The 14508-nt window shown below is 41.1% G+C and overlaps 1 protein-coding gene across 8 annotated transcripts in view; it reads left to right on the forward strand.

The window, feature by feature from the left end:
• The window catches only part of LOC148385970 (roundabout homolog 1-like), a 50838-nt gene extending 38665 nt beyond the window's left edge, over positions 1–12173 (forward strand). For 6 of the 8 annotated variants that reach the window (XM_088398899.1, XM_088398898.1, XM_088398901.1 and 3 more), the window contains 26 exons: positions 760–880; positions 1375–1513; positions 1617–1744; positions 2431–2555; positions 2642–2807; positions 3867–4072; positions 4147–4228; positions 4441–4609; positions 4710–4876; positions 4962–5083; positions 5374–5608; positions 5714–5835; positions 5992–6163; positions 6439–6636; positions 7349–7375; positions 7616–7655; positions 7804–7958; positions 8065–8418; positions 8488–8607; positions 8690–8825; positions 9070–9222; positions 9373–9728; positions 9888–10028; positions 10112–10333; positions 10410–10561; positions 10926–12173. In XM_088398899.1, coding sequence (XP_088255025.1) covers positions 760–880; positions 1375–1513; positions 1617–1744; positions 2431–2555; positions 2642–2807; positions 3867–4072; positions 4147–4228; positions 4441–4609; positions 4710–4876; positions 4962–5083; positions 5374–5608; positions 5714–5835; positions 5992–6163; positions 6439–6636; positions 7349–7375; positions 7616–7655; positions 7804–7958; positions 8065–8418; positions 8488–8607; positions 8690–8825; positions 9070–9222; positions 9373–9728; positions 9888–10028; positions 10112–10333; positions 10410–10561; positions 10926–10940 — 4023 coding nt within the window. In that variant the 3' untranslated portion in view covers positions 10941–12173. Of the gene's footprint in view, positions 1–414; positions 563–759; positions 881–1374; positions 1514–1616; positions 1745–2430; positions 2556–2641; positions 2808–3866; positions 4073–4146; positions 4229–4440; positions 4610–4709; positions 4877–4961; positions 5084–5373; positions 5609–5713; positions 5836–5991; positions 6164–6438; positions 6637–7348; positions 7376–7615; positions 7656–7803; positions 7959–8064; positions 8419–8487; positions 8608–8689; positions 8826–9069; positions 9223–9372; positions 9729–9887; positions 10029–10111; positions 10334–10409; positions 10562–10925 lie in introns of those variants that run through there. The other 2 variants (XM_088398905.1, XM_088398900.1) reach the window with 2 other exon arrangements.
• The last annotated feature ends 2335 nt before the right edge of the window (positions 12174–14508 follow it).

Below are 14508 nucleotides of genomic sequence, written 5' to 3' on the forward strand. Positions count from 1 at the left end.
TACCCCGGCTTCCTTAGCTAGCGCGACACAGCGGGCAGCCTTGACCTTTGACTTCTTGACCTCTGCTAAGTATTAATAGAAGTCCTTGAATTAAATAAGCTTTATTATAAAAGCTAAGTGCTTATTTTTGTAAAGAAGGTTGTCGTCATCTTGTTTCGGCCTTGTGTGTTTGCTTCCTTATTGTAGTTGCTTGCTGCTGTATTGTGCTACAAGCATTATCTACAACAGTGGGAAGTGAAAGACTATTTGCGCAAAGGCTTCCATTCAGATAAAGACAGCTTTTGGGCCCTGCGGGGTTGCAGAGTGGATAATATAAAAAATGCAAACACCATGATGTGTGTTTGCTGATATAAGAATAGTAAAGTTAAAAAGTTTGTTAAAGGCAAAGTAAGCAGACATGAGATCAGAGGGGGCTCTCGACAAAGAAGCAAAGGGTCTTTGTTCTCGGTTATGAATTATGTAACTATATCGGTTGACCTTTGGTAAAAACTCAAGGCAGTGTACGTTCTGTGATGCATACAGATGTACAGAGGATGTACTTACACTATAAGCTACTCATAAGGTATGGTTACAAGAACAAAAGGTACAGCAAGAAGTAATTATTCACATTTAAACATGTGTAGTACGTTTTAATACAAAGTTCCGCAGTTATGGCCAAATCGTGCACACTTTGTGACTAACAAATGATGCGCAGAGAGATGCTGCTAGGGGCTTGTGCAAATACAGCTGTGTAAATATTCTGTGTGCTTTTACGTTTAGATCCGCAGTGGCAAGCTGATGATCACCAACAGCAGGAAGAGCGACGCAGGAAAATACATTTGTGTTGGAACCAACATGGTTGGGGAGCGTGAGAGTGAAATCGCCGAACTCACTGTGCTTGGTAACATCAGCACCTTTGCAATTCTTTGTCCCTGAATGTTAGAATGCATCAGTTTGTCCAAATATCCTTTCGGTCAATGTGTTAAAAATACTAAAGATGGTAAAATCCTGAAGAGCATCTTACTCCCTTCCACAACCAAAGTTTAGCCTTCAGCCTTAATTCTCAATCCCTGGAATTGAGCTCTTATCAGTATCCCAGCGAGATGACCTTGGTTGGGGTGTGGAATCTACCGTATAAAGCTATTCAAGGCTGTGGGAATAATCTTGCAGAATGCACTCCAAAGGTGAAAATACTCCAAACGTAATACACCACTAATGACCTTTGAAGTAGACATGCAAGTAATCATTACGAGGATCTTTAAAAATACATTTGGCCTAATATGAAGATTCTACTCTGTTGTGTAAAAAGGAACGTCTATAGTGAAAGATGATTTTGATGTGGAAGAGGAATGATGTCAAGAATTCTAAGATTGAATTGAAGTATTTGGCCACTAGAGCGTCCAACGTTCCTCAAGCGGCCCAGCAGTGCAGTGGTGCTGGCAGATGGGAGTGTGGAGTTCCACTGTGCGGCTCAAGGTGATCCTGTTCCGACGGTCCGCTGGAGGAAAGATGATTCGGAGCTACCTAAGGGCAGGTAAATTACACCCACCTTTTTTCTTTTTGAACATGACAACACAATGGTTCAACCTCTCCCTTCCATCAAGTAATACCTCTCCCCCCTCCCTCCATTCTTTTAGATATGAAATCCTAGAAGACCACACTTTGATTGTTCGCCAAGTGACCTCTTCAGATGAGGGTTCCTATACTTGTGTGGTGGAGAACATGGTCGGCAAGTCTGAAACATCTGCTATGCTTACTGTTCACGGTCAGTCCGCCTTAATATTTAATGCCCTTGACACATTCTCTTGCTGCAGCTCAAAAAGGCTTTTTTTAAAAATCCAAATCCTTGACATTTATGACAACTACTTATAAGCCAGAGAAGAGAACTAATCCTGTCTTCTAGGGTTACAAATGTGCATGAGCTAACCATTTACTACTGTAATTGAATACATTTTGACTGTAATTTAAAAAAAAGTCTAGGCAAAACAAGGCAGTTTTATTTCCTATACAATGTGCTTCACGAGATTAAAACTATAACACAAAATGTAAACAAAACAAAAAGTGAATGTTATGCAATGGCTACAGCCACCAAACCTTCTTAGCCAAATACATTTTTACATTTTATTTCATTTCAGTGACCTATTTTTCTAATTCCATTGTGCTTCCTCATTTAACAAAGTGACAGCTCTTGCATGACTAGGATTAGAACTACATCTGCCTCCATTACTCATCACATTGTTATTTTCTGTTTTCTCCCCCTTATAGTCAACTCTGGTAAGTTTGTCATCCATCCTTCACCCACCATCAGCCAGCAACAGTATATCCATGCTTATATACTCTCTTACGGTGTAACTCTGTTCGGAGGAAGGTTGAGAGTTTATATTGCACACACATTTTTGAAAATAGTGTTTGAAGCTGTTTGTCGTCATTCCGACTCTTTGTCCTCTGCAGTGAGACCAGCATTTGCCTTACGCCCCAGAAACCAGGTGGCGGCAATAGGAAGGACTGTCACCTTCCAGTGTGAGGCCATGGGTAACCCACAGCCCGCTATCTTCTGGCAGAGAGAGGGCAGTGAGGTAAGAATGACCTTCAGCCTTTCTGTCTCTTCACAAAAGAAGATGATTGAAATGAACTCATGGGTTTATTCGAACTCTCCCCGCAGAGTCTTTTGTTCTCGGCACCGCAGCCCTTCAGCCGTGTGTCAGTCTCCCAGATGGGCAGTTTGACCATCACTGATGTTCAACAATCTGATGGTGGCCTGTACAGCTGTCAGGCTCTCAATATTGCTGGCAGCGTTATTACCAAAGCACTGTTGGAGGTTACCGATTGTGAGTGACGAGAGGCGGTCTTTTGACCTCCATAATTCTATTTAGCCAGTACATACATACACACGGCTGCCGCATTACTGATTTGCATTCAGCATCAAAGGGTTAAACGTTGTTCAATGACTCACGTGCTCACATGTGCATGTCTCTTTGTCAGTATATATTCAAAATTAATGAAAGAAACTGCCCGAGGGTTTACTGGCTAGTTTGGAGGTAGACTGCAGCTTTCACTCGTCAGCACCCTTGCAATGGCTTTAAAAAGAAAATGAGGCATCTACACTATGAAAGCTGGTAGAGGTAATACGAATCAAGAAACACAGGGTGGTTTTTTTCCTCCATTTTGCTGTGATCTATTAGCATTTTACTCTCTCGCTCCATCCCGCTACATCTCTTTCATCCCCATTTGGAGGGCCACATTTGTATGGAAATAACCACCTGGTAATACCTCTGGCGGTTTTAAAGGCATGTTTCCATCAACTTTTTTTGGTTAGTCTTATTTATTTAGAAGCCCTGTCCCATTTCACCGGGCTTTAAAATGGAAGATGGGAAGTGAAGAGGGAGGGCTGTGTTATCTTAGTAAGGCTGCGCTCGAAGCCACCTCCATCACTACCTACTGTCGAACGAATGATTAGTTGCTCTGCTGGAGGGGAGAAGTTGATTTCTTTTTCCTCCACTGGCTGCACATTCTTCTATTGTTCTCTCGCTTTAGCAACTTTCCTCTAAATATCTTCCATATCTTATCGTTTTTTTCAATTTGAGGCAGCGTTTTCACTCTCAGAATGGCTCGGACATCAGTTCGAAGTTTTCAAATTCCTATTATAGCGTAGCTATATTATCCACAGAATTGAATCTTTATCAGTTGGACAATAAAAGGATTAATTGACCAGTTGTGTGTGTTTTTTTAAAAATGGTTAATATACTTGTGCAAAAAAAAAAGAATGCCTGTTTGGAGTTTCTGTTGCGTGTAATAAATAAAAATCTTAACCTCAATATTTATTGTGTTAGGGATCAATGCGTAAGTGTATTTTCATCCATGTCCTTGCTTTCTCCTCTTTCCCATAGCTGGCTCAGAATTGCCTCCCCCTGTAATTAGACAGGGCCCGGTCAATCAGACGGTTCCTATGGACAGCACAGCAGTGTTGAGTTGCCATACAGGTGGCATGCCACCTCCATCGGTACACTGGAAGAAGGACGGTGCCGTGCTGTCACCACTGGACACACGTTTGTCCATAGCGGAAAGTGGCTCACTTGAAATTCGCCACACAAAGGTACAGTCGGACACAATTATTTGATTTGATAATGATCACTTATCCGAGGCAACATTTTTTATTTAATTTCTCAGCTTGGAGATACCGGCTTCTATACATGTGTGGCTTCTAGTCCCAATGGAGAGGCCTCCTGGACAGCATATTTACAAGTAGAGGGTATGCGAATGTTGCTTAAGGTTCTATGATGGAATTAGAAATGGAAAACAGTTTAAAACTATAAACCAATAAATGTCTTAATATTGTGCCATTTCGGAGCAGTCAGATGAATGATTTTAACACAATACTATATCCTTGTCACAAACAAATACAGCAAAACTCAAATTCACCCAGTTTGTTAGCAACGGAACGTATATTTTTGTATATGTCAGAGTTTGGAGTCATTGTCCAGACCAGTGGACCTTCAGGCCCCGCCATGCTGCCCGCTGCCCCAACGAAACCAGAGATTACTGACGTTAGCCCTACTTCTGTCACTCTTTCATGGAAAGCCAGCCCCAATGGTGGTGCAACGCCTACATTTTACCTAATAGAGGCATTCAGGTTTGATGTCTCGAAAATATGTTCAGTATCACCTCACAATACATTTCCCACACATTATCTATAAAACATTGAATATATTATGTTTTCATTTCTTCTGCAGTCATACTTTAGGCAGCAGATGGGTGACTTTAGCCGAGCATGTGCAGATGCAGACTTTTGTCCTGAAGAACCTGAAACCTGGCACCGTTTACCTTTTTATGATCAGAGCTGTCAACGCTTACGGCCTCAGCGACCCCAGTACCATTTCAGATTCAATCCGGACGCTCGGTCAGTGGGAACATGCTCGGAATATACATTTTAGTTCCCATTTGAACATAACCACAGTGTTTTTGTCTCTTTTTGTGACTAAAAGACAGCACTTATACAGCTGAGGGAACAGACCCAAGTCACATCCAGAGGGAGTTGGGGGATGTGGTGATCCACCTAAACACTCCCACGGTTGTGTCGTCCTCTGCGGTCCGGGTAAACTGGATGGTAAGTGGACTGAAGTAACTTTGACACAGCCTTTGTTGTGAGAACTAAGCATAATGTTTACAAGTGGTTACCTTTTACGGATCGTTGTTGGGCAGTTGAGTGTTGCGCCGCTTCAGTTGCCATGGTTACATTTGTGAGCACCATTCAGGGTTAATTGGCTTCTCCAGAATGAAAAATAAAATGGGAGGCAAGCTTGATTTTAATTGTATTCAATATAGTCTGAGATCCTTATATAGAGTCTCTGTTGTGGTGTGAAATTGACATTGATGTTTTTTTTTTTTCTGCACCAGGTTGAGCAGCACTCTGTGTACATTCAAGGCTACAAGCTCTTGTACAGGCCCTCAGCTGAGCACGGTCAACCTGAGGGCCAGTGGACTGTCCTGGATGTACGCGCCCCACATAAGGACGGAGTGTTGATCGGTCAGCTCAAGAAAGGCGCCATCTATGAGTTCAAAGTGCGGCCCTTTTTTGACGAATTCCAGGGAGCCGACAGCGAGGTGAAGGTGATCAGAACGTTGGAAGAAGGTGAATTGCTCATTTTTAGTTTTACTCATTATTATAGGTGTGTATTTTTGTTATTAGTATCCTCGCCAGGTTACTGTTTACATATCTACATTTGTTCATTTGTAGCACCAAGACAAGCACCTCAGGATGTTACTGTAACAAAGAGCGATACCAATGGTACTGCAATCCTCATATCATGGAAAGCACCACCAGTCCCCGAGGAGGCACAAGTCATTCAGGAGTACAAGGTATGAAAAGAATATCTGTCCTTTGCTCCCCTCAAGTCACGCTTACAGTCATGTGTATTCAATTTAAAGTCTAAACTGTGTCTTTGAGGTACCACTGATGTCCCTAAGGCAATCACTGTTATCTTCTCTTTCTCACCGTGCCTTTTTTTTTGACAGATCTGGTGCCTGGGTAATGAGAGTCGCTATCACGTGAACCAATCTGTCGACAGCTACACCTTCTCTGTACTGGTTCCCGGTTTGGCGCCGGGGATTCGCTACAGTGTAGAGGTCGCGGCAAGCAATGGTGCCGGACCTGGGGTCAAGAGCAAGGTCATGTTCTTTCAGTTTGGTAAGAGTCCTGAATTGTAAATAGTATTTGGCTCCAAGCCATTACACTTGTATGGCAGTGTGGAACATATTATAAAGAAGGTTTACAGGAGATTTGTTTTGGTAATAAAGTAAAAAAAAGTAAGGTGTGGCGGGGAACTCAGTACCTGGAGGAAGCGAGAGTAACCTCAAAACTGTTTGGCAGATGCCAAAGAATAGTCACCGTGTTGTATAACCATCAACCTGAACCATCATTACTAGATTTTGACCCATGTGTAATGTATTTTTGTTTCCTAGACTCTGCTGGTCAGATGATGGATCTGAGTGAGGAAAAGGACACATTGTCACACATTTCACACGTGGTGAAGCAACCAGCATTTATTGCAGGCATTGGCGCCACCTGCTGGTTCGTTCTTATGATTTTCAGTGTGTGGCTGTACCGTCACCGCAAGAAGAGAAGTGGCCTCAGCAGCACGTACACCGGCATCCGCAAGGGTCTGTGATCTTTATGTCGATGATACATTTATATAAATAAATGTGCATATCACGTACCTCCATAATAATCACCTATCAGGAGACAAGAACCGTTCAACAAATAATGTTGCATATCAGAGAGTAAGGCCTTATCAATACTTAAGATTGGTCAATAATTCGTAAAAACTAACACCCAATAGAACATACAAGGCTTCAGCAAGTGAGATCTACGAAATTGGTCTAATAATCAACCTTTAGAGGTGACTTATGTTTAAACACGATATCTATTTTTATTAAAGACATTAAAACACGTTTCAAATTGGTGATTAGTCAGTCAAAGAGGATGGGATAATGTTTTCTAATCTGTCTTTTGGCACTGAGTCTTCAGACACAATTAAGACCTGCCGCATGCACGCAACACAGACGTTTGAAGGCTGACCTTTCGATGCTCGAACGTCATTTTCTCACTGCTGTGTTTGGACACACAGACCTGTCAACCCGCCATTACCTTCAGTGCAATTCCAGTGTTAAATTTCCCTTATCCCTCAAGTCTCTGATTAACCTTTTCACATGCCTAAGATAGATACTGATGATTGATTGCGTGCTTTTTAAATCTTTGACTTAGAGCTCATCATCAATATGGTGGGCACACAGCATCAGATAAAAGAAGGGATGAGTAGCTATTGCTGCTGCTTACCATGTTAATTAATTAACTTTTTTTCTTTCTCTTCAGTGCCATCATTCACCTTCACACCAACAGGTAAAAACAATACAATTGTATCACTTGTTAAGATGTTCAGATCAATTGTGACATTAAGACATTGCGTTTAAAGAATTTGTTTATTTTTTCCCTCCAATGCGACCAAGTCAGACTTCATGCCCGAACTAAAGTTGGCATAAACTCCTGACTTTTCTTGTCTGCCGTATTTATTCTTTGCCCGTGGCACTTCCTGTTTGTGACAGCTCATCAACAATAAATGTTTTCCACCTTATTTTTCAGTTGCATATCAAAGAGGAGAATCTGTGTGCAGCGCTGGCAGGCAAGTCGTATTTTGAGTCTTTTTGGAATTGTATTGCAGCTGCATTGTTGAAACGCTAGGAGGTGTTGTCTACCTATTGTAAAAGTTGTCATGCTCATTAAAGATATGAAAGAAGGAGGTTTTGAGTGATGGCCCCTCTGGGTTGCAGGCCCGGCCTTCTCGGCATGGGTGAACCTCTGAACCAGTTGTGGCTGCCGGATAATTGGCCGAATGCATGCACCAATCATAAGGACTGCAGCATCAACTGCTGCAATAATGGTAATGGCACCAGTGACAGTAACATGACAACATACAGCCGACCAGGTTAGTGAGTGTCGGGTCTCTGACGTGCTTTGTGTCATCAATCATAACAAGTGGGAACAACTGTGTTTTCATTTCTATTATTGCTGCTGTTATATGTCCTCTTTAGCCGATTGCATCGCCAACTATGGAAAACACCCAGACAACACACACGGGGGACAACTTGGCTCAGAGACAGCTTTTTATACGGATGTCAACCTCAGCAACAAACTCAATGAAATCAAGACATTCAACAATTCCAACCTGTGCTATGCAAGTCCAGGAGGAGATTCCTCAGATGGCTATGAACCGATCCCCTATGCTACCACCCAACTTATTCAGGCCAATATTAAAAACAAGACTCATACATCGGAGTCTATGAACATGTCCTGCTGGAATCAGCCACCAAATCCTCCTCCACTACCAAAAGAGATGGCCACACAAATGCAATACAACATCATAGAGCAAAACGTTAGAAATAAAGGTAAAGTAGGATCAAATTTGACAGAGAGAATAAAATTAACTCCACATTTTAACACTCCTCTTTGTTCAGATCATCTAGAAGGAAATGAAGGCTTAGTACATCACAAAAGCAGCCCCTACAACCATAACCAAGATCACAGTATGGGAGGCTCGCATCACAGCTCAGACAGGGGTAGCAACAGCACCTCAGGTAAGGAACGCTCAGGGCTATACCGCTTTGAAACAAATCAAGCCAAAAGGTGCACTCTTTGACTTTTCTACTAATTTCTCAGGAAGTCAAAACCAAAAGAAAGGACCTCGGGCCATGAAGACTCCAAAACATACTGCGGTTAGCTGGGGAGATGCTCTTTCTCCTCCTCATGCTATTGCCTGGAACGGTGATGAGTACAGTCTCCCCATGGAGAAGAGGTGGACTTCTATTTTCATTATTAACAAATCTCTTCGTCGGATGCACGAGTGCAAAAATGATGCATTAAAATAAAATCTGATGTACTAATAGACAGTGAGGAAAGGTGTTTTCACTTTGCAACTAAATATGTTAACCGCTAAAGGGCAGACAGTCTTTTTGTATTGATTTGCACTAAATTCACCCATATTGAGTAACACTCAATTTTTTGGTCAACATCTCATGTAAGTAGTAATTTTTCCCCAGCTATGATCCAGAGAAAAGAACAGAAGGCTGCCCAATTCCACCAATTAGAGGGGCAGCATCATCTCCCCCTGACATGTCTAATAGTTGCCATACTGCCACACATCCACACGGAATCATGAGCAATGGTGTGCATGATGGAAACAATCATCTCAGGTAACAAAACAATAAAATATTACATGGAGATTAAACACAACCTGTGCATTTTATGATACCCAATATAAAGAAAAAAGTCTGCCACTATAGAGAAAATGTCCAGTGACTGGCTTTTGAAAGCTACAAATCACTCTTGCCATCCCTTGACAGCTCCAACCCTCTGTACATGGAAAGTGATGAACAAGACGACGACGCGGAAGAAGAGACAACGCTTACCGAAAACCACTACCATCTGCACAAAAACCAACAGCACAAACAAAATTTGCCTCATAACTCCCCGCACAAACTGCTTTTCCACAGGCTGGAACAGACCCCAGCCTCCAGCACAGGGGAGCTGGATAGATCGGTCACAGGGTCCATGGTAAACAGCTGGGGCTCTGCATCTGAGGAGAACTTATCATCAGGCAGATCCAGCATTGTCAGCACCTCAGAAGGATCTTTCTTCACGGATGGAGATTTCAGCCAGCCAGAAGGCGTGCGTATGTGCAGATACCCAGAGGAGTCAGGTGAGGTGACTTTATGGAGCCCAAGCAAGCATACTTTGGGTCAGATTTCTTTTTACAAAAATAAGATAAATAGCTCCAGAAACTATTTAGTATGGCTCAATGATATTGCGTGTTTAAATTCTTACCACCACACAAACTAATTTTTACATTACACCTCAGGGCAACGACATCAGCGGCCCAGCAGTCCCATGTCAACAGACAGCAACATGAGTCCTGCAATAATGCAGAAAAGGCCCAGAAGGTTTAAGCAGAACCAGTGTGTGCAACCAAGCTACCATCCCAAAGATGTCTTCAATGACGGTAAAACATGGAAAAATAGTTGATACAGGAAATGTGATCTAATTAATTTGCCTGTGCTCTACTTTACTCCCCTGCCTCTCCAGATTCGTTCATGCCTCTGAATTTCCCCAGTCAAATGTCCCATAGCGACTCGAGAGTAAGGGGGGCCACCTTACCCCGGATGGGATCTGGAGAAACCCGAGGCCGAAGAGGCAGCACCGGGACTCACCGGGTCAAAGAGGCTCCATTTGAGGAGGGAGAGCGCCAGGTCATTGACAAGATTCAACCAAGCGGAAACGAAGGTGGCAAAAGCAAGCAACACTCAGGTACCAGATGGAAAGTGTTGCAGCATGTCGCATCTATGGATTAGTCACCCTCAAAATGCTTCTCCCCCCCCATCAGAATGTGGGGACATTCTTCTGTACAATCGTACCGCTTTACCATCAGGTCCAGCTGAAAATGAGCCTGATGACCCCAATGCATCCAGCTTTATCCTTTGTGAAGACTCGAGCATCAAACACAGAGGACAGATGGAGTCTCCGGTAGTAGATGAGGTAAGCCAGGAATCAAAACAGACAGACACATTAGGATATAAAAGAAACATTTAGCAGAGAGGTGAGGTGAGTTATAAGGGCCCAGTCTCAATGAACGGGTGTATTTTTGGAAATTTCCCTTGTTTAGCCTGCACGGGATATAAGGCACACCAGGTTAGAAGGCACATTTCTGTACATTTAGTCCAGTACAACAAATAAGTCAACATCCAAATGCAAGGAGTATCTGATTATAAGGCACACTGCGGATTTTTGAGGAAAAATAAAGGATTCTAAGTGCCAGAAAAATGGAGTATAAATTAATAACAACTAGGATTGAGTTAAACATTTTGTCTAGCAACACACTTTTTGTTCTCTCTTTTCCTAGTTCCTGAGAAGCTGAGAAGCCTTTTGATGACACCATAACAGCTGCTCCGACAGCTGGCTCACTGAACGACTTGGGGTCGGTGGTGTGGGCAAAACTAAAACAACAAACACAACTAGTAAATTACTGCACAATAAATGCTGTTTTTCTATATTGAATTTCTCACTCAATGTTGGTTTGAAAAAAAGTGTTCATGTTTATGTCTGTGGACTTTATTCTGGCTGACCTGAACAAAAGGCTCAGCCGATGATGTAAGATAAATGCGCACGTTATGGCTGATGTGATTGTCTACAAAACTATTCTTCATAATGAGCGTTACTTGTGTATTCTAAAAAAACCTTGTGTCATTTCCAGACAGCTTGTAAATTGTTGACTGCCACAGAAGTGCTTCAAATTGAAATTTTATGTGACAGTGTTAATGTTTTCCTAGTGATGTACATCTTGCGTCCTTGTATGGTTTGTTCTACTTTGGGTTAGAAAAGCACAATCACTTATTTTTATGATCATAATTGTACGCATTTTGTGGAATTGTGTAAATCATTTGATCTTTTGACTTGATTCAAAGAAAATGAATGTTGATCTCAATTGTGCATCCAGTTGCGTACATTTTAAGCTGCTTTCATTCAGAAGTGAGATCTCTGTTTTTGAGTATTTTTTGCATGCACATTATCCTAATGGATGGATTACTAAAATATTCTGCTCCTGGACCTTTTTTTTATTATTATAATTATTTTCATTCACCTGCTTTTTTTCCCCTCTTCACTTGACCTTGTCCCAAACTTCTTAAAATTAAATCTACTGTCTCCATTCTCTTATTACTCATCCTGACCTAAATGGATTCATGAAACAGTTTGCCAGTAAATTGATTAAATGTCATTAGCTTGGGAAATCAGAAGGGTTAGCCTGAGTATGATACAATCGCTGTACTCCATGACAGTAATACAGAACTAATTGAATATCAAAGTGCACCTAAACAATATCACAATATTCATTTATGAAAAAAAAGAAAGAAAGTCAATGCTACCTATAAGTCACCTTGAATGACATTTTCCAGAATGGTAAACAAAACAAAACCTAACAGGTCTTTTTTTGTCAGATGCCCATTATGCACAGGAACAACTACCGGTACTCTGTCACTTGAAGTAAACCCAGTGATCGTTTCTAATTTCCATTTGATCGCTCTCTCTGTGATTTGCCTTGCTGTGCTCTGATTTTAGGTTTTGAGGAATAAAGTCACATGCTTACAATTTTCTTCTGTCTACAAACAATGGTCGATAAAATTATATAATCTAGAGCCAAAAGAAATTATATGGATACATACATACTATATAGTTGTTTTTTTTCTCTGCTGATGCTAAATAAGGATGCAACGCACGCACGCACGCGCACACACACACACACACACACCATGGCTAACCAGGCGTGTTATCTTTTCATGAACATGAATGTAAATCGCGCTAATATATTCTGAGATTTCTGTATTTTGACAGTGATGTGACTGAGGCCAAAGGTCGACTTGTTATATGACATTTTTAATTTTATCGGATTTGGGATGTAACTGGGGTATAAGGTAATTTCGCTTTTCTAACAGCATTCAACCAATTATCAACCAACGGTCGGTCCTGACTGCTCATCAGTGATTGCTTGAGCTACACACTTGTCTGCACCCGTTTTCTACTTTTCTAATCTTCCTTAACCAGTCATGTGCAAAAGATTCAACTCATTAAGTTTATTTATTTTATGCTTCAGCTGACAGTATCGAAAGCTTATGAATTGTAAACAGTAGAAGAGGGAGCATCAATCTTGTGGAAAATTTTCAGTTCATTTCTTAGGGCACCACTGTAGTATTCCAGAGAATTGTATACATTTACTTGGAAATTAGCTGTCATTTTGTCCCACTGTTTATGAATTAAACCTGATTCACCAATGCCATTGGATTTTTTTGTCAGATGTGTCATGACGCTCAATATGTATTGAGTCATTCTTGTGAAAGGAGTTATGAGGGAACTCATAGTGAGGAATGTGATGAGTAAAAAAGGGATGAGATTTTACCAGTTAGCATGCTAAGTGCAAACCCATTCCTGTCATTTGTATACCATTCAACTCTTTAACCACTTTATATCAGTTAGAAATGTTCAAATGTTGCTTGAAAGATTCTCCTATGGAAATTCACTATACTATGGATGTCTGCCTCTATTTTGCTTTCTTGGTTTGTTTTGCTTCTCACCAAGGACAGCTGTCTACAGGAGGTTATTCAGACGTGCTTGTTTTCTGAGAGACTGTGTGTGTGTGTTTCATCTGAGTGTGTGTGTTCTGCCAAGTTTCATTTTCAAATTATACCAAGTTTATCCAGCAGCTTCTCTGCAATCTGTTGACGAAGAGCTGGCCTTGACAAGTTAAAGCAAATGTGGCGGAACTGCAGAAATATGTGGGGGTGGGGGGCTGTCAACTCTTTGCATTCTATATGAGACAACTACGTAAACTATGGTTCTTTTGCACCACCAGATGAACTCAGACATACGGGACATTGAACAGATTGAAACTTTTGCATTGTTCAATATTTGCCAAACTGCTGCTTATTGGAAAGCGATCTCAATTGAGCAAAAAAATCTGCCCAAGGACAGGTCATATCTTGAAAATGTTTGTGACTCGTTTCTCAAGGGACCACTGTAATTTAAAGTGATTAAAATGAAAAACATTGAGAACAATAGACAACGTGGCGACGTGTGTGTGAAGCTCATGAGTTATGTGTCTCCGAGAGGGTGAGTGATGGAGCTGGGATGTAAGACTTCAATTTGATGGAAGGTTTGTTTGAGAAAGATTAGTTTCTGTTCAAGCAGACAGTTGGTGAGGAATTAAGACGTGTCGGAGATAATCAATGTGCTGGGTGAGAGGGAGCTTTCAGCAGCAGTAGTAAATTTAAATTTGTTTAAGGAGATATAAGGCTGTCTGTCACTGACTGTGAAATGGGAGTGTGCATAGTTTGATGCCAAGAGGACAGTATTGCTCTCTGAAAGAAACATCATGCTGTTAAAAGTGTGTGTGTGTGTCTGTGTGTATGTATGTGTGTGTGTGTGTGTATACACACACATATATATATATATATATATATATATATATATATAAAGGCTATTTTTTAACCAAGTAGCTGTGGAATCATACTGCTATGATTACCACAAACATCCTCATATTGGCATCAGTATAAAAAAATAAAATTCTGCACATGCATTAATGTAATGGATTCATTAGTTTTGCTTGTGCCCACTCTTGGCTATTTGCCCTGATTTTCTTTCTTTTTTTGCGTAGAATAAGTGTACGTGCTCAAAACAAGTTTAAAAGGTCTGTCAAAGTACAGCAAGAATTTCATGATTTGTGATTGTGGACTGCATTTTAAAGTTAGATGCAGGTTTGGGTAGAGCGTGAAAGCAATAGCTAATTTGGAGGAAAGCAGACTCTCCAAAAAGTACAAACAAAACAAAACATAATATCATTCAATTTTCATTCACAGAGATTCTACTCACCCAACAAAAACAACTTCAAAGTAACAAAGAAACTCAAGGACACATTCTCCTCGACAACTAATACA

This window comes from Syngnathus floridae, chromosome 15 (assembly GCF_059516105.1).
Source record: "Syngnathus floridae isolate MCC-2025c chromosome 15, RoL_Sflo_1.0, whole genome shotgun sequence".
NCBI classification, from domain to species: Eukaryota; Metazoa; Chordata; class Actinopteri; order Syngnathiformes; family Syngnathidae; genus Syngnathus; species Syngnathus floridae.